This window comes from Phyllostomus discolor, chromosome 1, assembly GCF_004126475.2.
Source record: "Phyllostomus discolor isolate MPI-MPIP mPhyDis1 chromosome 1, mPhyDis1.pri.v3, whole genome shotgun sequence".
In the NCBI taxonomy this organism is placed as follows: Eukaryota; Metazoa; Chordata; class Mammalia; order Chiroptera; family Phyllostomidae; genus Phyllostomus; species Phyllostomus discolor.
Window position 1 is genome coordinate 195,633,343 of NC_040903.2, and position 24,332 is coordinate 195,657,674.

A 24,332-nucleotide genomic window follows, 5' to 3' on the forward strand; every position below is an offset into this window, starting at 1 on the left:
GGCAAAGGCCCAGACTCTGCTTCCCGTGGTGTGGGGGAGGCTTCTGGAAAAGAGGACATTGGACCCGGGGCCTTGAGGGATGAGCAGGAGTCTGCACCGTACAGCGGGTTTCCAGAGTGAATTCTGGGCAGGGGGAAAAGCCAGCTGGTGGTGGGAACAGCAGCATGTGTGAGGAAAAGGCCTGCTGTGGCCCGAGTACAGAATTCAGGGGGAAAGACAAGGAGGGGATGGACACGGAGCTGCGTGGTATCTAAGGTGGGCGGCACAAAACTGGAAGGGTGCCCTCCCAAGAGTGCCTGCACAGTGGAGGACAAGGCAAGGCTTGGCTCAGACCCAAGGGGACGCAGGCCCTGGGCACCACCGGTCACTATGGTGGCCTGTCCACGGGGACATGTCCTCGCACGGGAATTGGGGATGGGTTGTCACTAGGGCGGGGTGGGAGGAAATGGGGCCGGGAGGAAGCCAACCAGCCCTGGAGGAGCCCCGGGGAGACGCCGCCCCGGCTCTGCCCGCCGAGGTGCGAGCTGCGCAGCACCCACCCCCCTCCTCACCGCGCGCCCTCGGGCTGGGGCGGGGGTCTCCAGCGGGAAGGAGACACCCGGAGCAGTGGACCCGAGTGCCGGGCAGACGGACGGACGCCACCCCGGGCGGCCCATCGCCGCCACCTCCAGCCTCCTGGGATCTTTCCTGTCAGTCAACGTTCTCGGCGCGGGGACCCGAGACGGAGTGCGCGCCTCCCCGGAGGTGATGGATCCTCTGGCCCCGGTTTCTCCGCCGGGGCCTCGCACCTGCCGGTCCATCCCGCGCCGCACGTCGGAAGCCGCAATTTGGCGCCTTTGGTCCCTGCACTGACCGGGTCCCTGGGCCGGTGGTGGCGCGAGGCCCGCGCGGGGCGCCCCCTATGGCGGGCGGACGCTGGGGAGATCCTAGCGTTGGGGACGGACAAAGGTGGCCGTCGCTTTCAGCGTCCGAATGGGGCGAATGGGACGGTGTGGGGTGAGACGCGCGGGAAGCCCAGGCACGATCTCCTGTAATCCCCCACCCGGAGGTGTCCCAAGTAGCAAGTTTAAGTAAAGTTCTTTTCTCTGGTCCTTTCTTCAGTCTCTCCCGCAGCTCAGCTCACCCCACCCCTAAAGGCAGTCTCCCCAGAGCAGCGTCACCGGTTGCTCGTCTCCGTCTGAGCCCTAGAACCAGGCTCCCGGGACAGCGCCCCCTCCCCTCCCCGCAGGGGCGGGGAGACAGCCCGCCTCCCGCCTCGCCCCCGCTAGCCCCAGGAGCCTCTGATTAGGCGGTGACAAGAATGACTAAATGAATCACTGTTGGTGCTAAATTAACGGAGCATGAACGCCGTTAAATGTGCCAAGTTAAATTCTGCTGCATTTGGCTTATGTTTGCTCTGTTTGATTCTTGTAAACTGAGGTCATTTTATGCTTAAAAAAATAAAGAGAACATTGGTAGAACTGCAGGTTTTAAAATTTAAGCACACAGTACTTGTTCAATGTTTTGTACCGAACGGGCACATTCGCGTTATGTGATTCTGCAGCGCAGCGACACGTACACACACGCGCACGTGCCGCACACCCTGCGCCCAGACCCTGCCCGCGCACACACTGCATGAGCGCGCACACCGGAGCCCACGAGGCACTGCCTGCACATACACGCCGCACTGCTCACGTGCACACACCCTGCACACACCCCCGCACGAGGAACGTGCTGGGGAGCTTCCCCACTGCAGGGAGGTACTGGCTTGGGGTTAAAGTAGGATACGATGAACATTTTTAAAGTATTTAAACTGAGTTTTATAAATGTCTTAGGAGACTTTCCAAGAACCTACATTAACGAGTTTTAAACAACTCGCGTAATGGCTTTTTAAAAAATCTCTTGCTGAGTTAAAACAGTGAATCTGATGGCTTCAACACTGAGCTCCCTGCCTTTCAAGAGCGAGGGAGTGTTTTTGATTGCCCTCTTTTTCCCTCTGAAATCCTGAAGGGAGTTCCTCTTGAGCGTCTACAAGCCAGCTGCAGGCAGACCTTTCTCCCTCCCTTGAGTGAGCGGCGCGGCCGGGGCTGTGCCGTGTCTCCTGGCCTTCCCTCCGTCGTCCCTCTGCCGGCCTCCAGGTCACCTGTGCGGAGCGGGAAGGGAGGGAGACGCCCCCGCCCGCCGCCCTCTAACCGCGGTCGGAGGCCCCGGCCTCTGTGGGGCGGCGCCTGGTCTGCGGCGCCTGGTCTGCCCCGCCCGCTCCGGCCCGGCCTCTCCCGCAGGCCGAGATGCAGCTGCTCCTGCTCGTGCCCCTGCTGCTGGCCCCGGCGGCCGGGTCCTCGGTGAGTGCAGCCCTGTCCGCCCCGGAGGAGCCTACTTGGGAGACGGGTGCCGGCTGGAGCCCCAGCCTTCCCCCGCCCCGTTCCCCAGAGGCGGCAACAATCTAGGAGTGGGCCAAGGTCCGGGAAGATGGATGGGGTGGGACGAGGCAAGCCCTCAGCCCGAGCTCCTTCTAAAACAGGTGGGACCCTGACGCCAGCTCACCAAGGCGCCCAGACCTGCTCCCCTGGCTGGGAACGCAGTTTGCAACTGCAGGAATGGCAACTTCCAGCGCCCGCCCCCTTCAGAAGGTGCTGGGTGCCCACTAATGCTGGGAACCCCCTCCCTGGAGCCAGTCTTCCAAAGTGGAAGGAGGGGGGCAATGCTGGCACCAGCCAAGGTGCAGATCGGTGGCCCATTCCAGCAGACTCCTGCCATCTGCCGGGGACCAAACTCCGCCCCCCTCAGCCGTTTGGGCCGAGGGGTCTAGGGAGCCAGCCACTTGGCGCGCCCTTGGGGTTGGTATCCGGAGCCAGGCTTCGCTAGGACTCTCTCTGAAAGGATGGAAGCGTTGGTATCTCTGCCGTCCAGTGAGGTGGCCGCTGTGTTCACGTGGCTGTTGAGCATACATACGATCTGTGGCTCCTGCCACTGAGGAACTGAAGTTTTTGTTTAATTTGATTTCAGCTCATTTAAACAGCCACAAGGTGCTGGTAGCAACCGCACGGTGCACTCGCAGCGCGGACGCAGAAAGTCCTCTGGTGACCAGAGTGCTGTTTCGTTAACAGGAGCTCGAAGGGCAGGCCCCCTGAAGAACCTATGTGGGTCCTCAGGAGATAAGGGGTCTCTGAGACCCGGGGACCTACCTTCAGGGAGGGGAGGGTCCGCAGAGCTGGGCCGGGCCCTGCAGCGGCTCTGCCAAGGTCTCCTGGCACCGCTGGGACGGAAGGCGCAGAGGCAGCCAGGCCCCATCCTGCCCCTGGAGGGCGCTCCACAGGGCCGGCCCGCAGCCTTGCTCGGTCCTCTGCGAGGCAGGCGGGTCGGAGAGAAGGGCAGAGAAACCGTCGCCACCTTGGGCAGGGAAACGCCGCGTGGGTGGAAACGCGAGTTGAGGACGAGAACGGCCCCACAGGGCGGGCAGGGTGGGCGTGAGCAGCGGGCAGCCACACTCCCCCGGAGCTGCACCGGACCAGCGCAGGCCGAGGTTGGGGCCGTGGCGGGCAGGGCCTTCCCTCCTCGAGTCCTCCCCAGCAGATCCCCACGGTCAACTCCGCCATCCCCTGGTCCTTGCGCCCTAAATGCCGCTGTGCGGTCCTTGGCAGGGGCTTCCTCCTGGTGCCTGGGGGCATGGAGGCCACAGCTCAGTAGAAGGGGTCACAGCACCCCTGTCAAAGCCGCAGAACGAAACCCAGAGACACCCACTAACAGCTGCTCGGCCTTCAGCAAATCGCCAGGCCGCAGATTCCTTTAATTCGCGGGCAGAAATGCCCACCACGGTTGGGGTGCAGATGGAAGGGGCCAAGGCCCACAAACTGCCCTGGGTCCTGTCAGGTGCTTTCTCCCTCAGCAACGCCTGCGTGGCCTTCTGCTACCTCCTCAGCGGGCGGTGGGCTCAGCCCGGCGGGGACCTCTCCTGCCCCTCCTCCACTGTCTGGGGGAGGCAGAGGCCCAGCCTCACTGCTCAGCTGCCTGGGTTCCGGTTCTGGCTGGGGCAGGACCCAAGCAGGGTCCCCAAGCAGTTCTTGGGCTGTTCTAGTGCTGACAGGGGTCAGCTTAAACAGAGGCTCGAGAAGAATAAACAGCACCCCCTCGCCACCCACCCTTATCCCCACCCCCAAACCAGGCGAGGGAGGCTCCACAGGCGATGGACCTCCAGCCCCTTCGCCTCCCACGGCGCACACCGCGCACACCCCTCTCACGCCCCTCCCGCCAGTGCACGTAGGGCAGCGGCTCCCCCTGGGCACGGCGCAGCAGGAAAGGGGTTTCCGAGCCCCCGCGGGAGTTGCAGGGGGAGGGGTGAGGTGCTGAGAGCAGCAGGAGGCAGGTGAGGACAGGCCAGGCTGAGGGCGGACTGGACCAGCTCATTCTGGCTGCTCTCCGTCAGCGTCAGCGGGTGGTTTGGGTAATGACAGAGAAACCCTGTGCGTGTGCTGCTCCGCGGAAAGTGCTTTCTTCCCTCGGGGAGACGGTGTGGTAGCGGACAGGGCGCGGCCCTAGGGTCTGACAGGCTGGGCCCCGACCCCGCGTGCTGGTGGCCCTGGGCCGGTGGCCGCCTGCCCCGCGGGTGCTGCCGAGGGTGAGGTAAGGGGGTGTTTGTAAGGCTTGGTACTCGGAAGACCCCGTGTTGGGGCCAGTCCTCCCCCACCCCACCCTGCGCCCACAAGGTGGCTGGGTGGAGGGGTGCCCCTTGTTGCCTCCTCCACAACAGGCAGCCCCGCCCCGCTCGGGGGGAAGGGTGGGCTGGGGAGGCCCAGTGCCTCTGTTGCAGGAGCAAGGCTGACATCCAGACAGGCCTCGGTCGGAGGGTAATTAGTAACCAGACCGAGGCCAGCAGGATGCGAAAGCAGCAGTCCCAAGGGCAGCTTCCGGAGCTCTCAGATGTGGCATCCAGGTTGTGTGCGCCGCCCGGGGCAGGCACTGCTTGTCCAGGAAAGCCACCTGCCCCGCTCGACACTCAATATCTTCCCTTTAAAATAGGAACTTGATCAAGTGAGTTGCATTTTACATTTTATTAAGAGAACACTTGGATGTTCTGGTTCACTGGTGTCTCAAACGCTTGGCCCTTTGTCCCAGTGAGAACTGGAGGGTAAGTAATTTGAAGCGTGAAAGCTGTGACCTTTGGCCTGGGTGGCCCTTCCTTCTTGGTGTTGTGAGTGTTTCGGTGTGACGCAGGCTCTGTTAGAGAGCAAGGAAAACCCGGTGTTGGCCCCAGGGGTGTCAGAGCTGAGCTGTGGGTGATCTGCGGGTGCATAAACCCCACCGAGACCCCCGGGAGTTGCTGGGGGCTCCCAGCGGGCACATTAGGTCTTGAGTTCTTTCTCTGGAAAGTGGGAGTGACTTGTTTTTCTCCCTAGAGATTCTTTTGTGGTGATGCCTTAACATCCAGTCCCCTTCCAGCAAATAGGACATACTTCCAGCACACCTCTGCCTCTTGGCAGAACAGCCAGGTCAAGTCCAACACCTGTCCAGCTCCTTAGGACGCACCTGCGTCTCACTGGGCCCCTCCCCCCTGGTGAGGTAGGTGGGGGAGCAGAAGCCCGGGGTGCAGCTGACCTGCTGCTGTGCCCCCTCATCTCTGTGTGGCCCCCTCTCCCGGCCTCACTGTCCTGTCCGGCGCTGGGGCAATGCCACCACCCACGGGCTGCATGCGGATGGAAGGAGTCAAGGTTCAAGTGCTCTGGGTCCTGCCAGGGGCTTCCTCCTTCAGCAACGCCTGCGTGGGCTTCTACCTCCTCCTCGGGGCTGAGCCCGGATGTCAGGCTGTTCTGAGGGTTGAAAGGGAGAGCATGTGTGTGGCGCATGGACTCCCGATCATCAGGTCTTTCTGGTGGGAACACGCTCTGTCAGGATTACTTTCCCGTTAGGGGGCCGCAGGTCCCAGGGCTTCCACAAGAGAGGCGCGGTCCCTCTCTCGCTCAGATGCCCAGAGGTCAGAGGTCCGGGTCGTTTGGCCTCACAAAGTCCTCCGCCAGGGCTGTCCCACCTGAAGCCCTCGGGCTGCGTGCAGTCTAGGATGGCCGTGAGTGCGGCCCAACGCAAAACGTAACTTTACTTAAAACATTGAGATGTTTTTGTGATTACATGCCACAGTGTATTTAATGTGTGGCCCAAGACAGCTCAGTGTGGCCCAGAGATGCCGAAAGGTTGGGCACCCCTGCTTGGCTCTAGGCTCCGTCTATCTCTGCCTCACTGTTTGAAGCCTCTATTCCTGAATTACCTCTCAGTGCGGAAGGCTGCTCCAACTCCAGCTGTCACATCTGCTCTCCCACCAACAGGGAGGCGTGCAGGAGAACGAAGATAAAGGACAAATGCACAAGCCAGCTGTCTCTTAAGGAGATTGCTAGGGGCTGCTGCCCAGCGCATCTCATTGAAGAGAATTTACTGATGTAGCCGCAGTCAGCTGCAGGAAGTCTGGGAAGTGAATTTTGGGCGGGTGCAGCCTGGCGTCCCGCTAAGAGTCAAGGGTTCTCTCACATGGGAGATGGGGAGACAGGTGTTGGGGCAGCCCTGGGAGTCTGGCCCAGATTGGCAGAAGGACCCACAACCTGCCCACCTCCTCCCACCCTTCCTAGGATTAGACTGACTTATTTTAATAGTCAGAACTACAGAAGCTTGTGGAAGTGAGGTCATCCACAAGGCAGAAGCAGGTGCAGCCAGGCTCTGTGTGGCTTTTCTGGTCTAGACCCCGGCGAAGAGTGGTGGTGCTGCTGCGGGTGACAGTGCCTGCACAGTGGGCGGGGGGGGCGCTGCCTATCCGAGAACTGCCCTGTTCTTCCTGCCCTTTCCCTTTTATTTTTAAGATTTTATTTATTTTTAGAAAGAGGGGAAAGGAGGGAGGAAGAGAAGGAGAGAAACGTTGATTGGTTGCCGCCCGCGTGCCCCCAACTGGGGACCTGGCCTGTGACCCAAGCATGTGCCCTGGTCAGGTATCGAACCAGTGACCCTTCGGTTTTGCAGGCTGGTGCCCAATCCACTGAGCCACACCAGCCAGGGCTCTTCCTGCCCTTTTGTATCTCCCTCCTGAGAAAGCCCGCTCTGCCGACCCAGGGGCTTCCATGCAAGGCAGCATTTGCAGACGCCTTGATTGTCAAACCAGACTCGGCATGGGCCAGTGGACAGCATCATCCGGGGGCGATTCTCTGCCCCCTGCTTGGTGGGTTCCCCACCGAGCCTGCTGAAGAGCAGGCGCTGCTGGTGGCAGCTGCCGGGACACACCGGAAGACCTGCTTGCTCTCAGCTCTTTGTGGTGAAAGCTGGCTAACTCCGTCAGTTCTGTCTGGGCGTCCGGTGGCGATGCTGAGTCCTGAAGAAAAGGAGACCGGGCTCCGGAGTGGGTGGGGGAGCGCTGTTTTCAGGCAGGGGGCTGCGGGGAGCCTGTGGGGGCTCCAAGGGCCGCCTCGGGTTCCTGACCCTGTCTTGTCCTCCGGCTCCCAAGGTGAGGCGGCAGGTGAGGCAGCAGAGCGACACCTGGGGCCCCTGGAGCGACTGGAGCCCCTGCAGCCGGACCTGCGGAGGGGGCATCAGCTTCCAGGAACGCCCCTGCTACTCACAGAGGTAGGGAGGCCAGAGCCGGCCGGCCTGTTAAAGCGGGCAGGTGCGAGGGGTGGGCTGGGTCCCGGGCCAGCTCTGGGCCAGCCCTGGGTCGCACGGAGGGGACCTGCCGTGCAATAGATTTGTCCTGGGAGCTGCATGGATGGAGCATGTGAAGTCAAGTCGTCTCCTACGTACTTACGCTTGATTTCCATAATCAACTGCATTTCGGAGGAGCAGGAGCCGCGCCTGCTCCGTCCACCCCGGGGCTCTGGCTCCCGGGGCTCTGGCTCCCGGTGCAGTGCTGGCTGGCGGCCGTGCAGAGAATCCCCGTCCGTTGGATCAGTCGTCCTCAACAGCGCCACCTGTGCAGTTTCTCCCACAGTGACTGAGGACCTACTATGCGTCCTGCGTTCTGATAGGTGCTATAGAGGGGTGGGCACAGAAGAAGATTGCCCGCCAGTGGGTTTAGATTGCTGCTCCCCAGAACCCTGTGCGAAGAGAAGGGCGAGGCATGGTCCTAAGCGCTTTGTACTCACTTGTTCCTTGAGTGGCAGGATACAACCTTACCAGGTCACGGTGTGTTACATCTTATTTTGCCTCCAAGAGCAGAATGTGGGGCTTCTCTGGAAATTTGCCTTCAGAGGCAGAGTGGCCCCGAGTTAGACACACTCCAGGATAGTCAGGCTGCAAGTCTCCCTGTCGGTGGTACAAACACAGGACTCGGAGCACCTACCTAAGGGGATTGGTGTCTGCGGGCACGCCCCCTGGCTGCCTCTCCGGCTCACAGAGGAGTCCGCAGAGGCTGCGGGGCTGGGGGCCTGTGGGAGAGCCCCGGGAGGGGTTGGGTAACAGGGTGGGGTCTTCCTGGTGCTCTTGCCCTGCAGGAGAGATGGGGGCTCCAGCTGCGTGGGTCCCGCTCGCAGGCACCGCTCTTGCCACATCGAGGTACAGCCCACGGGGGAAGGGGAACCCAGCTTTCTGGCCCCCTCCCTGGCTGACTTCCCAGGGTGCCTGCCTGTCGGCGCACAGCCGGGGTCCCGGGGGAAGTCCCCAAGTCCCTTCCTTACCCTCACCGAAGGGCGGAAACCACAGCTTCCACCCCTTTCTCTCCAGCAGCCAGCTCAAAGCCTCTTGCCCCCGCCCCCACCCCGCCCCCGGAGGGGAGCCCTGGGGGCCACCCTGCATCCCTGAAATCGCAGCGGGGGTTGAGGGAAAGAGCCCATCTTCCCTGGGACCAGCGGGTGGGCAGGCCCCAGGGGTGGCCCCACTTCCCCCTCCCTGGCCCCCTCCGCCCCACAGAGCTGCCCCGACGGTGCCCGCGACTTCCGGGCAGAGCAGTGCTCCGCCTTCGACAGCCAGGAGTTCCAGGGCCGCAGGTACCAGTGGCTGCCCTACTACGCAGGTGAGTGTGCGGGCGGCCTTGGCGCATGCGTCCCTGTGCTGGTCCCCATCTTCCTGGGATCTCTTTTACACATCGGCTTTCAGGTCACGGTTTTTTATTACCGCACTTCAGACGCTTTGTCAATTACATTCTAAAAATTCACGAGTTCGCCGCCACGTGCCTATCGCAACACGGCAGTGGTGGTCATCTTGAGGTTTTCTGTCCTTTTCCGCTCTGTATACATTTTCTTTACAAACAGTTAAAACCGTATTGACTTTTAGAGAGGGGGGACACCGATTCATTGGTTGACTCTCAGATGCGCCCTCACCTGGGGTCCAACCTGCAGCCTCTGGGGACGGAGACGGTGCTCCAGCCAGCTGAGCTGCCCGGCCAGGGCCCCTCGGTGTGCATCTGCAAACACAGCCCTGGCTGTGGCCCTGCCGTTTGAGTCCCACCTTTGACTTGATCCTGCAGGCCTTCCTGGTGCCGCAGCAGTGGCAGTGGGGAGGAGGCAGAGTGCTGGGTGGGCAGCAGCCCCCGGACTCAGGGGCCCTGGCCCGAGGGCCGGCTCCAGGTAGTTTGGAGGAGGGTGTACGTAGATTGTTAATTTTTAGAGCAACACAGTTCAAGAAAAAAACACCCACTAGTGTGTATGTAATTACAATCTTTCAAGTGAGCCAGAAGGTACCACAAGGTAATTCTTCCGGGTGTTGGTTTCCACGGCTCGCTGCAAACGACTCTGGGAAACTCGCCGGCCCTCTGAGTTCCAGCTTACTGAACAGTCACGTACTGTGTGTGCGCTGGGGGGTTGGGGGGTGGGGCCTTGATTGGGGGGGTGCGCTCAGTGGGGGCCACTTGCATTCCTTGCTCCTCCCGAATTCTGAGGTAAGCATATATCAAAAATAACTTAAAGATATCCATATTATAGAAACATCAGAATGCAGAGGAAAGGTTAAAAAGGGTCGTGGAGGGTTGCCTGCTGTGTTGGGAAGGTGATTAAAACCCTATTAGCATTTTGGGGCTGTTTAAACAATGTGTGTTTAATACTTAGATGACTATAAAAATTAAAAGGAGAAAAAAATGACCTTAAGCCTACCTCTTCCATTGGACCACTGCTAGCATTTCATTCTGGCCCTTTTCCTTTTATTTTCTCTGTATGTTTGTACTTGTTACAAGCATCTTCCCACATTACCTTAATTATTAGTATAGTATAGTCTTAATTATTTTTTAAAACATTTATTTATTTATTTATTTATTTAGAGGGGGAGGAAGGGAGAAAGAGAGGAAGAGAAACATCAATGTGTGAGAGAAATATCTGTTGGTTGCCTTCTTGCATGTGCCCCAAACCAGGGACCAAACCCAAACCCAGACATGTGCCCTGACCAGGAATTGAACCCATGACCCTTTGGTCTGCCAACCACCTGAGCCAGGACTAGTCTTCACAATGTTTAATAGCTTTGTTAACATGCATAACATTCTATTGCTAGATCATTTACTTAGAGTCACTGATTGTTTACACTTCAATCCAGTTATTGTAGACGATGCTGAGATAGACCTCTTCAAGTGTCTGTTTTTTTCCTTATTCTGGGATTTCCTTGGACTTGAGCCTCAGAGATGATGCAGCAGTTTCGTGGGAAACATCCCTCTCCCTGGGATGGGGGTGGGACTTGAGACACTTGGAGGCGGCTGCTGCAAGGACTTTCTCTCTAGTCCCGGCGCCCCCACAATCTCCCCTTTGTGTGCTTTTGGCCCCGCCCACGCTCCACTGAGGCTAGGGTAGCCTCAGCCCTTGAACCTCACTAGGGTCTTAGCTTTCCCCTTTTGCCTGTCCCAGCCCCGAACAAGTGTGAGCTGACCTGCATCCCCAAGGGGGAGGACTTCTACTACAAGCACAAGGAGGCCGTGGTGGATGGGACGCCCTGTGAGCCTGGCTCTCGGGATGTCTGTGTGGAAGGCATCTGCCGGGTGAGTGCCTGCACCGCCCCCTGCTGGTGTTGCCCTGCCCTGCAGGAGCAGGGCCGGTGGCCCTTCGGAGCTTGATGTCTTCTCAAGGCCCTTCTAGCTGCCTCTCATCACAGATGCCCTATGACCCTCTTACCTTTGCCCTTTGAAAACTTTAGCACCCTGATGGGAGCAGCCTTCTGGATGGCAAGTTACAGAACCCAACTAAACTGACTTTTGAAAAAAGCCACCGAGGGTGGGCTGGCTGATTGCCGTGACTGAGCGGCACAGCCGGGAAGCTCTCTCCCTGCCTTCCGGCTTCCCTCCCCCGTGGCTCAGCACCGGGATCAGTCAGGGCCTTCCTGTGAGGTGCGAACGCGGCCACCAGCAGCTCCAGGCTCCCTCTGTCCCAGCCTGGCCACTCCCCGGGAAAGGGCGCCCCGTCCCCTGGAGTTTCAGCGACCTGGGGTGCCTCTGCTTTCTCTTGACTTGGGGCTCCCTCAACCACTCCCTCTGAGCAAGGCTGCAGGCCACTGAATTGCCCAAACCCACCGTTGGGAGCTCTGTCCAAACTCTGCGGGGGGGTGAGCCGGTCCCCCCCAGAAAGTGAGGTGTTATTGCCAGGGAAAGGGCGATGGGTGCTGAGGGGCGGAGGAGGCGGACAGCCAGCCACCGGCCGGGTCCAACGCTTACTCAGCCCGTGATAGTTCTAGACTTTGTGGTTCATCTGAGAGCTTTTAAACATTGTTGCAAATCTCCAAAAAATTCTTTCCAGTGTACTTACTGAAAAAAATCCATGTATATTTGACCCCACTCACTTCAAACCCCTGTGGTTACTGCCAACCCCCCGCCCTGCCCCGGCAACCAGGGCTCGAATCCTTGCGTGTCTGTGACCCCCTCTGGTCTCTCCCTCATCTCCGCCCGGCAGGTTGTCGGCTGTGACCACAACCTGGACTCGTCACGGCAGGAGGACAAGTGTCTGCAGTGTGGGGGGGACGGCACGACCTGCTACCCCGTCACTGGCACCTTCGATGCCAACGACCTCAGCAGAGGTGGGGGCCTCCCGAGGTCTGCAGACAGTTGTTGAGACAAGGGTCTGCTGCCTGTCCTTTCCTTGCCCAGCTCCTGCTCCGGCCGAGTCACTGTCAGGCACCTGGAGTGTCTGCTCTGGCGCTCGGGGCGTGCCTGAGGGGCCTGGGCTCCTGGCTGGGGCAGGAGGCCTAGGCCTGTCACAGGAGCCCGTGGGCCCACAACAGTGACGGTCTCTGCCCACGTGCCTAGTGCAACCTCACACTGCTGCCACAAAAACGCCCCTTCTCATCCCCTCTGCACCGGCCCCCTCCCCAGTCTATTGGGTGCCGGAGCCCGCCTGCGCCCCGACCTCATCCGCTCTGCAGAAACACTCTTCCCAAGCGGCCCAGCCTGCTGCCTCCCACTGGCCCTGCCCTGACCCTGCTGTGCAGCTGGGCGCTGGTGTCCTCAGGCCGACTCTGCCCTGTGGCTTGAATGGCCCCAGAGTCTCTCTGCTTCCTCAGGCTACAACCAGATGCTCACAGTTCCCGTGGGGGCCACCAGCATCCGCATCGAGGAGGTGGCCGCCAGCAGGAACTTCCTGGGTGAGGACAGTTTGGGAGCAGGGGCGTTGGGGGTGGTTGCGGGGAAGCCGGCGGGCCTGGCCGCTGACGGGGCTCACCCTGCACAGCGGTGAAGAGCATCCGGGGTGAGTACTACCTCAACGGGCACTGGACCATCGAGACCGCCCGCGCCCTGCCTGTGGCCAGCACCATCCTGCACTACGAGCGGGGCGCTGAGGGGGACCTGGCACCGGAGCGGCTCCGTGCCCGCGGCCCCACCTCGGAGCCCCTGGTCATCGAGGTGAGCAGGACTGGCGGTGGGGAGACCTCTGAGGTGCAGGGGGCACCCAGTCCCCGGGAGACGGGTAGGCCTGGGCCAGCGGGAGGGCTGCGGGAACGGGCGCAGGGGGAGAGCTGCCAGGGACAGGCCTCACCCGGCCCCCCTGCGTGCGCAGCTCATCAGCCAGGAGTCCAACCCCGGCGTGCGCTATGAGTACCACCTGCCCCTGAGCCCTGCCCGGCCCGGCTTCAGCTGGAGCCACGGCTCCTGGAGCGACTGCAGCGCTGAGTGCGGCGGAGGTGAGGGCCACAGCCCGGGGCCGGTGCTCCTCTCCTCCAGGCGCTCCGGCCCTGGGGGGAGGTGGGCAAGTACATGAGATGTTGGCATGTCATGGGGGACACCTTGGGGAATCCAGGGGTTGGGGGACTCCATAAAGGGCCCCCACCTAAGCTAGGAGACCCAGAGAGGGCGCCCCGAGGCCCGGGTATCTCCTAGGAGAGGTGCGCCCTTGGCAGTAGAGGCGGAACCTAGGGCCGATGATAGAACTCCGACCCTCAGCTCCCTCCTCTGTAAATTGGGGGCAGTGATGGCCTGTACCCCAGGGGGTTGTCTGAGGCTTAATCATGATGGCCAGAATGGTGCCTGGCCCAGAGGAGGCACCTGGTTTTGAATGCTGACTCACTGCTGCCCACCGCGGCCTGGCCTCTGCAGGTCACCAGTCGCGCCTGGTCTTCTGCACCATGGACAATGAGGCCTACCCTGACCACATGTGCCAAGGCCAGCCTCGGCCGGCCAGCCGCCGCCCTTGCAGCCTGCACCCCTGCCCCCATACGAATCGGTGAGGCCCTTGCCAGCCCCCTCCCCCCATGGTGGGGCCCAAACACTTGGGTGGGAGGGATTGGGGTGCCCAGGCTGCTCTGGGTGTTGAGCAAAGAGATTGGGTGTCCCAGGACTCCCCACAGCTGTGGCTGGAGTGGGAGTGGAGGCAGCTGTCACTCGGGGAGGCTGTGGAGGAGCCTGAGCTCGAGGCCCAGTGCTGTTCTGTCCACCCCTGTATGAACACTCAGTACCCAGGACGTCCAGCAGGTGGCAGGGGGGCTGGGGAAGGTACTGGAGGCCCGGCTGTCTGAGCCGGCAGGGGGCCTGCCTCGCCGTGCCCAGGAGTGGGCCAGGGGCTGGGCCGAGGGCGTCTGCAGGGCCTTTGCTTACGCACAAAGGACATCTTACCTGCACCAGGAGCGCAGGGCCTTGCTGCGACTCAGGGCGTGTGGGGGACAGTCACCTGCAGGCCACAGGCCCCCTGCAGGGCTCGGACAGCCCTTCCACCCTCGAGGCAGCTGGCCTCTCTGGATGGTGGGGGGCTTGGCCACGCATGTGTGCTGGCGGCTGCCCTTTCCTCGGGGTCCTGTGCCCGGGCCACGCCGGGCCACTCCACACATGGGTGAGCACAGCCCCTCTGGCAGACGCCCCCAACTAAGGTCACACCGAGGGAATGGAGTCTGGCTGGGGTGACAGGGGACCCAGTGAGCAGCAGAAAGGGGGTGCGGGTGAGGACAGGAGAGTTGAGACGGAGGCACCGGTCTCTGCGCTGCAGGCCCGCATGTGGTGGTGGGGAGAGATGGTGAGGGGGCCCGGGTGTTGGCCTTTGTGCAGAGCTCTTTGCCCCCCAGCTGCACGGGTCCGTGGTCAGAGGATGGGCCGGGTTGGGGGCCCCAGTCCACCCCTGCTGCCGAGCCTGCCTTACCGACCCCCCGCCCTGCCAGCTGGAAGATGGGGCCCTGGACCCCCTGCTCGGCCTCCTGCGGCGGCGGCTCCCAGTCCCGCTCCGTCTACTGCGTCTGGTCCGATGGTGCTGGCGTCCAGGAGGCGGTCGCGGAGGCCCAGTGTGCAGGCCTGCCCGGGAAACCGCCTGCCGTGCAGGCCTGCAACCTGCAGCGCTGTGCAGCCTGGAGGGAGGAGCCCTGGGGAGAGGTGAGGCGGGGCCCGGCAGGGGTGGGCGGGAATCAGACTCTGGGCCTTGGGCCCAGGGCAGGGCTGGGCGGTGTGTTCTCTGCTGTGGAAACAGATCCTGGGAGGTAAATCGACCCCCTGTGTAGGCTTGGAAGCTGCTGCCAGGGCTGGGAGAGGGAGCGGGTGCTTGGACTCCTGCTCCGGTGCCTGCCCTCCTCGGGGTCGCAGGCAGGGTGGGAAGGCTTTGCCTTGGCAGGAGGAAGCAGCTGCATACATTGTTGAGGGGGTTCGGGGGAACGGGCTCTCACTGTCTCGGGCTGTTGGTCATGGCTTCAGACACCTGCACATACATGTCCAAGTTGCAAACGAGGGAAGGTGGGAAATGCACCTCGGCCTGGTGGCAGCACCCATGGTTCAGGCTGTGTGACCCCAGGGGAGTGACTCGGCCTCTCTGGGCCTGGGAGCTGGACATGGGCAGTAGGGTGTTGTCTACCCTCCACGCTGGGCCGGTGGGCCGCCAGCTGCCTGACCCAGTGTGGCTCCTTCCGGGCGAGGACTGCTCCTGCTGACGCCTGGTCCTTGCAGTGTTCCGTGAGCTGCGGTGCCGGGGTCCGGAGGAGGAGTGTCACTTGTCGGGGTGACGAGGGGTCTCTGCTCCACGCCACAGCGTGCTCCTCGGAGGACCAGCCGCCTCTCACTGAGCCTTGTGTGCGTGATGACTGTCCCTCTCTCAGTGACCAGGCCTGGCACGTGGGCGCCTGGGGCCTAGTGAGTACTCACCTCCCCCCATACCTGCTGCCCAGTCCTGGTCCCTTGGGTGTCTGGCAGGTGGCTGCCCATGTGCCCTTTCTGGGGTCTGATGTGCATTGTCAGGCACCCTTATATCCCCTCCCCCTCCCGTCCTTACTCCCTTCCTTGTGGGCACCCTCCTCCCTCCCCACCTGCCCCCACAGGGCTCGCTCCCTGCGCACAGCGTTCTCTCTCCTCACCCGCGGGCCCCAGTGCTCCAGGAGCTGCAGCTCCGGCACTCGGACACGGCAGGTCGCCTGTGCCATCGGGCCGCCCAGCCGCTGCAGGAGCCTGCAGCCGTGGAAGCCTGTGGACGCGGAGCCCTGTAACACGCAGCCCTGCCACCTTCCTCCAGGTAAGACCCAGGTGGGGGGGCCTGGCCAGACCCCCCCACCAGCCTGCTGGCCTGGGCTCCGGCCTCCTGGAAAGCTCTCCTCCCCTGCCTCCCCGCCGCTGTGAAGTGCAGCTCTACCAACCTCACTGGCCATCCCGTCCTCCCCCTCGGAGGCAGCTTCCCTTGGCACCCCCACCCACAGCGCACTGTGATCACGGCCACTCTCGGGCTCATTTCCTGGCACTGCAGTGGTTGTGCAAGGCTGGTAAGGCCTGCTGGTCATACAATTCTTGCGGGCCGGGCCTCTGATACCCTTATTCCTGTTTACACTTCCCCACAGGACTTTGCCAGCATGTGATAGGTGCTCAGGGTTCGTCGGGTCACTGAGAGGCAGAGTGTGGGGTGGGGAGGTGATCCGGGGAAGACTGTCCTCACACACTACTCGGCCTGCCCATCCCCGCTGGGGAGGGGGGCATCTGGGTGTCAGGAGCTGCAGACAGAAGGGCACAGAGGCCAGCACTCGCTTTGCATGAGGACGATGCTGAGGAAAGGCGTGGGCTGGGCTGGGGTGCAGGGGTGGCCCTCTCATATCGACACACCAGTGACAGGGCCCTGGGAGCCATGATGGGGGCAATAGGACTCCAGTGGAGGCGCAGGGCAGGGTGGCTGAGACCCAGTAGCCTGGAGTCGACAGCTCACTGGGCTCCACCGCACTGCCCACCAGCCACGTGGCCATGCGCAACTGCCCCTGCCCTCTGACTCTTGGTCGCCCATCCGTACCGTGGGGTCAGTAGGAGTGACTGTCCAGGCTTCGGGTGGTCGCTTGGCACACTCTCTGAACACACAGTGCTTGAGAAGCAGGCGCCGGTGGTGCTGGGGGGCGGCGCTGTGCAGGGGCCCCTGGGCTGGCCCCAGCACCTCAGCCTGGCCCTCCTGGGGCATGAGCAGGGGGATCCTGAGGCTTCTGTGAGCCCAGCTCCCTGGAGCCACTCAGCACCCTGGACACCTTCCTGGAAGAGGCGTCCCCGAGCCTGCCCCTGAGGGGCAGGCACATGGGTGGAAGGGAAGGAAATGGAGAGAGAATTGCAGGCCAGGCTGGGTAGTTAAAGAAATAACCTCCACAGTGACTTTCATAATTGTAAAAATAATGTACGCTCTTCCTGGAAAATCTGGAGAAATTAGAAAAACAGTGTCTATCGAAAAACTTAAATAGCTTTCGGTCCCATCCATTAGTGGTTTAGCCTGCTGCCTTGAGACGTGTGTGTGGTTCTGCATCTTATTCCCCTTTAATGCCACGTGGGTGCGGCTCTCCCAGGCTCGTGATTTCTAGGGGCCTCACAGAAGTTCGTGATGGGTGCAAATGAGAATTCGGTGGCTTCTGGTGGTTCGGTTGCTGTAACCGATGTGTGGTGCATAGTGGCGGATGCCCGGAGGGGAGCCCCACTGAGGGACGGGTGTCCGAGTGGCCCCCCCCCCGGGGCTTACGGGGTAACTCTGCCTCCTCCTCTTTCTAGGCTGCACAGCAGCTGTCCCCAGCAGAAATGGGATTCCACCCACAGGTGTCATTTCAAGTGTTCTGAGAGCCACAGGAAAAAAGTAAAAAAGAAAAAATGAATTTGTACTTAATATATTTTATTTAACCCAATACAATGTTTTAAACATTCAGTTGATATAAAAATTATGAATGGGCCCTGGTTGGGTGGTTTAGTTGGTTAGAGCATCATCCTGTGCACCAAAAAGGTTGTGGGTTTGATCCTCGGTCAGGGCACGCACCCGGGCTGTGGGTTTGATCCCCCAGTGAGGGCACGCACCTGGGCTGTGGGTTTGACTCCAATTAGGGCGAATATAGGAGGCAACTGTTTGATGTTTCTCTGTCACATTGATGTTTTTTTTCTCTTCCCCTTCTCTCTCCAAAATCAATAGACTATATCCTCAGGTGAGGAATCGGATATATTGCATTCTTTTTTTTTTAAAGCATTTTTAAAAGATTTTATTTATTTATTTTTAGGTAGGGAAGGGAAGGAGGTAGAGAGAGAGAGAGAGAGAGAGAGAGATCAATGTGCGGTTGCTGGGGGTTATGGCCTGCAACCCAGGAATGTACCCTGGCTGGGAATCGAACCTGGGACACTTTGGTTCCCAGCCCGCGCTCAATCCACTGAGCTATGCCAGCCAGGGCTGCATTCTTTTTTTTAAAAAAAGTTAAATCTCAGAATCCAACGTAGAACTTGCACTTGCACTCACACGCTGGCATTCCACTGGCACGTGCAATCCACAGTTAGATTTCAAAAAATGTACAGTTGACACGGCAGATTCACTGCCCGAGTTGTTCCAGGCATACTGAGGTGTTTTTCTGTAAGTGGATCAAGCATTAGTGTTTAAAATTGACATTAGGGTAATCCCAGTTAAGTAATCTAAAACTCGGTTTCTTGATCACTGTGGCCACATGTCAGTGCCCAAAGCCATGCCCTTGGCCCGGGGTGTGAGGTAGGGACCAGGGTCCGTCCAGGTCTGTGCTCTCAGGGCTGGGCAGCGCTCAGGGCTGCAGGTTAACTGTGTCTCATAGGCCCGGGGAGCCATCGACAGTTTTGGAATGAGGTGGTGACACCGAGAAAGCTATTTAGGAGGACAAACTGGGCACCTGCCTGAGGGTCAGGCGGAAGGGGAGACAGCTGGGGAGCAGGAGCCCGGTGGGGAGCAGGCTGCAGAAGTGCAGGTGCCGGAAAGAGCAATAGAAATGAAGGGAGGGGTGGAGGGGTGGGGGCGAGCTGGTGCTGCAGAGCCTGCTGCCCAGAGGGTGTGTGGGCGGGGTCCCGGACTCTAAGGGGCCCCAGAGGCAGGGCTGGCTTGGCAGAAGGGGGCCTCTCACATGGAGGTGGCAGAGATCCCCAGGCTGGACCTGAGAGAAGGCGGGTAGGAGGTGACAGGACCCAGGAGAGAAATCGAGGCTGAGGTGGCTTTGGCCCGGGGGGAGGGGGGACCCACAATAAAATGAAAAGGAAGACTTCATTGCGTATCTCCTGAAGTCTCCCAGCCCTGGATTATTACTATTTTTTAAATATTTCCTGGAGACTGGAGAGATGCAGTCCATATGGAATGGAATTCTCACTTATTTTTAAGAGTTTTATTCCGCTGTGTAGTGATGTACATCCTGTGGAAAAGCTCAGAACCGCTGACAACCAGCAGGAAGGGCCCCCCCACCCCCCGCCCCGGCACATGCTCGCACGAGTCACTCAGAAACTTCCGTGTGAGCATCTGGGGTGTGTTCTGTGAGTCTCATTTTAGTCATCGCTTTAAAAAGATGCCTGTTGCCCAGGTTTCCTTTACTTGGCCTTTTGCATTTTTCTCCCACATTTTGTGATGAAAAATATTTTAATGACCCTTGTGATTAAATATCATATACCATAAAATTCATCCATACGTTCTAATGGTATAATGCATGACATTTAGTAAATTTACCCAGCTGGACAAGATGATGAAAAATTGTAAATGCAGAAAAGTTGAACTGTATAGTGAGTAGCCATGTACACATTTTCTAAATTCTACAATTAATATTTCATCATATTTGCTTTTTTATTATTCTCTTTCTACCCTTTTGTCTATTAATCCAATTACTTTTAATGCGGGATCTTTTTAGTGAGGTAAAAATTCGCATAACATACGGTTGAATGTGTTCATTTTCTGGTTAAACTTTTCAAAGCGTGCAATGGGGCGGTTTTTGGTGGGTTCACCCTGTTGTACAGCCACCAGCTGCCCCCCAGGTTCAGAAATGTTCATCACCTACGACAGGCCCTTGCACGCACTGAGTAACCCCTTCCCTGGTCCCCTGATCCGCTTCCTGTCCTTAAGAATTTGTCTGTTTCGGATTTTATCCTAGAAAAGGGTCAGTGCCCTTCACCTGCTGAGGGGTGTCGGGCTCAGCTCCCCCTTGTGGCCATGTCGAATAGTGCGGCTGTCCACTTGTTCTTGCACAAGTTTCTGTGTGGACACAGGTTTTCATTTCTCTTGGGCATGTACCTAGGAGCATGGTGTTATCGTCTGGTAATCCCAACGTTTAATTTTTTGAGGAATTGCCGGACTGTTTCCACAGTGACCTCATCGTTTTGCTTTCCCACCAGCAATGTATCCCAGTTCCAGTTTGTCCCCATGATTAGAGCCATTCTGTGCGTGTAGGTGGTGTCTTTTCGTGGCTTTGTCCGGCGCTCCGTCAGGGGCCGATGATGCCGAGCATCTTCTCACATGCCGGCCACTCATCTTTTTAGGAAGAATTCCTTGTTCAGGTTCTTTGCTCATTTTTAATTGGATTATTTGTTTTTTCATCAACCCAATTGAAGAAAATCGTGCATCACCTTTTGTTTTCTGTTTAGTTGGGGTCATAGATGCTAGTTTTATGTCTGGCTTTCTTTTGTGGTGAACTGCAGTATGAGCATTTTCCGTGTAATTAAAGACGCCTTTAAAACCTGGGAAGCACGTCTTACAGAATCCCAGCTGACTGCTCATTTCCCGTCTCTGCCCGGGGTTCCCCGGGCCCTGCCTGAGCAGTGGGGTGGGGGCGCATGCCGGTCAGGGCTGGCCACGGCTCCAGCCCGCTCTCTCTTCTGTCCTTCTGCACCCCACCATGGCTCCCTGCAGAAGTCCCCAGCGTGCAGGACGTGCACACCAGCCTCAGGGCACCCTGGACAACTTCGGGCCCTCGGGAAGCCCCTGCCTCAGGTGAGGTGCTCAGTGGAAGCCCCCAGCCCAGGGCCCCAGGGGTGGAGGTTGGGTGCTGGGGGGAGTCGGGAGCAGAGAGAAGTGGGTCTCATGTGGACACAGATTAGGTGAGGAGCCAGAGGGCATCATGTGGCTTTTGCTTTTCTCTTTCTAGATTCCAGAGGCCAGTGGTGGACACCCCAAGAGCAACCCTCAGCCCAGGGTAACCCCAGAGGAGACCAGGGCCCCCACCTGCTGGCTCCAGGCCCAGCCTCTTCTCTGCAGCAGTCCCCAAACCAGCAGTCCCTGCGGTCTGGCTCAGGGCCCCCTGACTGCAGACACAGCCCCCATGGGTGCTGCCCCGATGGCCTCACAGCATCTCTTGGGCCACGGTGGCAGGGCTGCCCTGGGGCCGCTTGTCAGCAGAGCAGGTAAGGGCCTCTTCCTCCTCACCAGGTCAGGGAGGGAAGGGCCTGTGTGGGGGGAGGCGCGCGTGTGTGGGGAGGGTGTTTGGCAGGCAGGGCAGCTTCTCTGCTCAGAGGGGGGGGGGGGGGTGTGCGGAGCTCAGGAATGGGACTGCAGAGGTACTGTCTCCAGCTGCCCCCACTGCTTCCTCCTGTGCCCAGCGCAGGTGAAACGGCTGCTTTCTCTGCAGAGTTGTAGCCCGAGGCTCTGGGAAGGCATGTGGGGGAGGGGAGGTCTGGGGTCAGCTCTCAGTCCATCCAGAGGGGCTCCCACTCCCTCAGGGGCTAGGGTACTGAGGGACCACCAGACTTCAGGCCAGTGGCCTGGAGGTGATTCCCAGCTCAGCCACTTACTAAGCTTGTGCTGGGTGACCTGGGCAAGTTACTTGACCTCTCTGATCTTGGCTTCCTCTGCTGAGAATTGGGAACAGTGACCGCCATTGGCTGGGGAGACTGAGAGGGTGAAACGAATCCCACCGTGCCTGGCACAAAGAAGGTGCTCAGCTCTGTCTTCACGGCCCCTCCCTTCCCTGCACCTGGTCGTGGGGGCGAAGCCAGTGCTGGGTTCCGTCACTTCCCGCCCCGGCTCCCACCTGCTGGTGCTTCGTGAAAGCTCCCTGGGAGCCGGAGGACCAGGCAGGCTTGGGTTAGTTTCCCCTCCTCAGTTGCATGGTGGGATGTGTGAGTTGAAGACTTACCAATTATTTTTTTAAGACTATTTATTTACTTTTCGAGAGAGGGGAAGGGAAGGAGGAAGAGAAGGAGACAAACATTGGTCAGTTGCCTCTCACAGGCCCCTAACAGGGGACCAGGCCTGCAACCCAGGCAGGTGCCCTGACTGGCACTCTTCCTGGGGACCTTCCGGTTTGCTGGATGACGTCCAGCCCACTGAACCACACCAGTCAGGGTAGTATCTGTTACAGTTGCCCTCCCTGCTGGCCACTAAGTGGCCATTGGACGCAGAGTCTGGGTCTGCAGGAAGGGGTGTCTGGCATGCAGGAGAGCCCCGCCCCCCACTGGGACCCTCGCCTGGTCAGCCGCCAGCGCAGGGAGCCTTGGAGCGGGGGTCCTGGCGTGCTGGAACTAAGGGTCTCTTGGAGGGACTGGGTGGTCAGACGAGGGCTGTGCTGTGCCTGTGTAGGTATGGGTGCTGCCCTGACGGGGTGTCCGAGGCCGAGGGGCCCCATCAGGCTGGCTGCGCGAGGTCTTACGGCGGCGACAGCGCCGGGAGCAGGCCGGGGTCGAGAGCTGTGGCGTCCACAGTAAGTGTCCTGTTCACGTGATGCGGCCGCAGTCCCGCCCTGGGCCCTGCTCTGTGCCACTGCGCAGCTTTGGCCTTGGAGCAAGAAGGTCCCTGAAGCCTGCTGGCCCGGGTTGTCCTCCTGAGGACACCAAGTTTCAGAGGTGGGCCAGGGCTGGGGGTTTCCGCTGACATTCTCCTGGCCTCCGATTGCCCCCTAGCGCTGGGGCTGTGCGCTGCGGGCTCACAGTTCTGCCTCCCTCTTCCTGCCGCCCTCTCCCAGGCAGCCTGGAGCCTCAGCCAAGAGTCAGACCTCTTCCCCACTTCCTCCCCAGGCCCCCAGGGCCCACCAGGCCCACCAGGACCAGGCCCAGCAGAGCGAGCCCAGAGAGTGCCGGGGCTCCCAATTTGGCTGTTGCTATGACAACGTGGCCTCTGCAGCAGGCCCTTTTGGGGAAGGCTGTGTGGGCCAGCCCAGCTACCGTGAGTGGAGGCCCTTCCGTGTCCTGGTGGGAGGGCTCTGGTCCCATGTGTCCCCACCCCCACTCAAAGCCAAAGACCTCCCTAGGCTCAGCTGTTCGTTCATTTCCCCCAAGTATAAATTGGCATCTTCTAGGTGCCAGGCCAGAGAATGGAGTCAGGTGTTTCCAGAAGTTTGCATTTAAGGCTGCCTGGCTGCTCTGGGGGTTGGGATTTGTAGGTGGGGACCCCAAGAGAAGGCAGGTCCGTTCTGCTTCCTGGGGGCTCAGAGCCCTTCAGGGGCAGAGATGGGGTGGGGGCATGGGGTATCCCCACGCTGCCTGGGGCGAGTCCTGGAGGAAGGTTGTTGAGGCTGGAGCATGGACACATGGGGGGAGCCGCTGGGGACTGACAAGGGGACAAGTCCAGCTGGCGGTCAGGGTCTGCAGGAGGCTTCATGCAGGGGCCAGCCACAGTCACATCTGAACATGAGGAAGGAGCAGGCTGTGCTGGGGGGAGGCTGCTGGAAGGGGTACAAGGGAGCCAGCCCAGGGGCTCCCAGCCCTGACTTTCTGGAGGCGCTAGTTCTGTGGGTGGAAGCGGGCAGGCTGCCCCCGAGGCTGCTGTGGTCCAGGGCAGGGTGGAAGGCGTGCTTCGTGAACGGGGAAGGGCGGCCGTCTCTCGGGGTGGTGGGTGCTGCGGGGCCCCCTGGCCGACCTGCATCCTCCCCGCCCTCAGCCTACCCCGTGCGGTGCCTGCTGCCCAACGCCCTCGGCTCCTGCACAGACTGGGCCACCCGCTGGTACTTCATCGCCTCCGTGGGCCGCTGTAACCGCTTCTGGTACGGCGGCTGCCACGGCAATGCCAATAACTTTGCCTCAGAGGCAGAGTGTATGCGCAGCTGCGGGGGGTCTCAACAGGCGCCCCACCAACCCGGGCCTGGGGCTGCTGGCCAGGGCACCCACAGAGATGGCGATGGCAGGAGTCACGGAAGCCAGCAGGAGGCGCACCGCACTCAGGCCTTAGGAGAACGGGGCCAGGATCTGGGGCTCAGCGCCCCTGGACTGGGCGGAGATGCGGGGCGGCCAGCATCACCTTCCCACAGCTCCTCCTACAGGTGAGCCTCACCTTCCGCAGGTAGGAGGAGAGGGGCAGGGGCAGGAGCTGAGCCTGTTAGAGCTAAAACCCTGAGGTCAGCTGGTCCTGTGTCCCCATCCCTTACCTTGAATCCTGTGAACAGCCCTGCCTGGTGGCCTCGTGACCCGGGGAAGCTCAGGCTGGGGGGCCAGGCAGCCAGTGCTCGGAGGAGCCTGGATTCTCCAGCACATCTTGCCACTGCGCCCCAGGGTCTGTCTAGTTGGAAAGTTCATAAGCTTTTGACTTCCCCAAGCCTCAGTGTCTTGGCCTGTAAAATGGTGATGTTCTCTCCCAGGTGTGGGGGGTTCCCTTTGCTGTTACTCCTGGGGCTGTGTCACGTTAGTGAGAGACCTGGGGAGGCTGAGGACAGAGCAGGAGTGAGGGCCAGGCCCCCGCGTGGGTCTGGCGTGTGCTGTCCGTGCCACCCTCTGTCCCGGGGCTTCGTGCGGCAGGAGCAGATGGAGGTGGCTGTGGCCTGGGCGGGAGGGCGGGCAGAAGGGCGCCTTGCTAAGTCCATGGGCTCCTGGAGCTTGGGCTCCTGTG

At 60.3% G+C, this 24,332-nt stretch overlaps 1 protein-coding gene across 2 annotated transcripts in view; it reads left to right on the forward strand.

Moving 5' to 3' along the window:
* The first annotated feature begins 2,188 nt into the window (after nucleotides 1–2,188).
* The window catches only part of PAPLN (papilin, proteoglycan like sulfated glycoprotein), a 37,815-nt gene continuing 15,671 nt past the window's right edge, over nucleotides 2,189–24,332 (forward strand). The window contains exons 1-18 of one of the 2 annotated variants that reach the window (XM_036011808.1): nucleotides 2,189–2,321; nucleotides 7,454–7,572; nucleotides 8,436–8,496; nucleotides 8,851–8,953; nucleotides 10,767–10,897; nucleotides 11,802–11,925; nucleotides 12,409–12,489; nucleotides 12,576–12,748; nucleotides 12,903–13,026; nucleotides 13,439–13,565; nucleotides 14,491–14,698; nucleotides 15,263–15,445; nucleotides 15,680–15,821; nucleotides 20,430–20,510; nucleotides 20,665–20,920; nucleotides 22,095–22,215; nucleotides 22,529–22,676; nucleotides 23,391–23,769. In XM_036011808.1, coding sequence (XP_035867701.1) covers nucleotides 2,268–2,321; nucleotides 7,454–7,572; nucleotides 8,436–8,496; nucleotides 8,851–8,953; nucleotides 10,767–10,897; nucleotides 11,802–11,925; nucleotides 12,409–12,489; nucleotides 12,576–12,748; nucleotides 12,903–13,026; nucleotides 13,439–13,565; nucleotides 14,491–14,698; nucleotides 15,263–15,445; nucleotides 15,680–15,821; nucleotides 20,430–20,510; nucleotides 20,665–20,920; nucleotides 22,095–22,215; nucleotides 22,529–22,676; nucleotides 23,391–23,769 — 2,615 coding nt within the window. In that variant the 5' untranslated portion in view covers nucleotides 2,189–2,267. The remainder of the gene's footprint in view (nucleotides 2,322–7,453; nucleotides 7,573–8,435; nucleotides 8,497–8,850; nucleotides 8,954–10,766; nucleotides 10,898–11,801; nucleotides 11,926–12,408; nucleotides 12,490–12,575; nucleotides 12,749–12,902; nucleotides 13,027–13,438; nucleotides 13,566–14,490; nucleotides 14,699–15,262; nucleotides 15,446–15,679; nucleotides 15,822–20,429; nucleotides 20,511–20,664; nucleotides 20,921–22,094; nucleotides 22,216–22,528; nucleotides 22,677–23,390; nucleotides 23,770–24,332) is intronic. The other variant, XM_036011809.1, reaches the window with a different exon arrangement.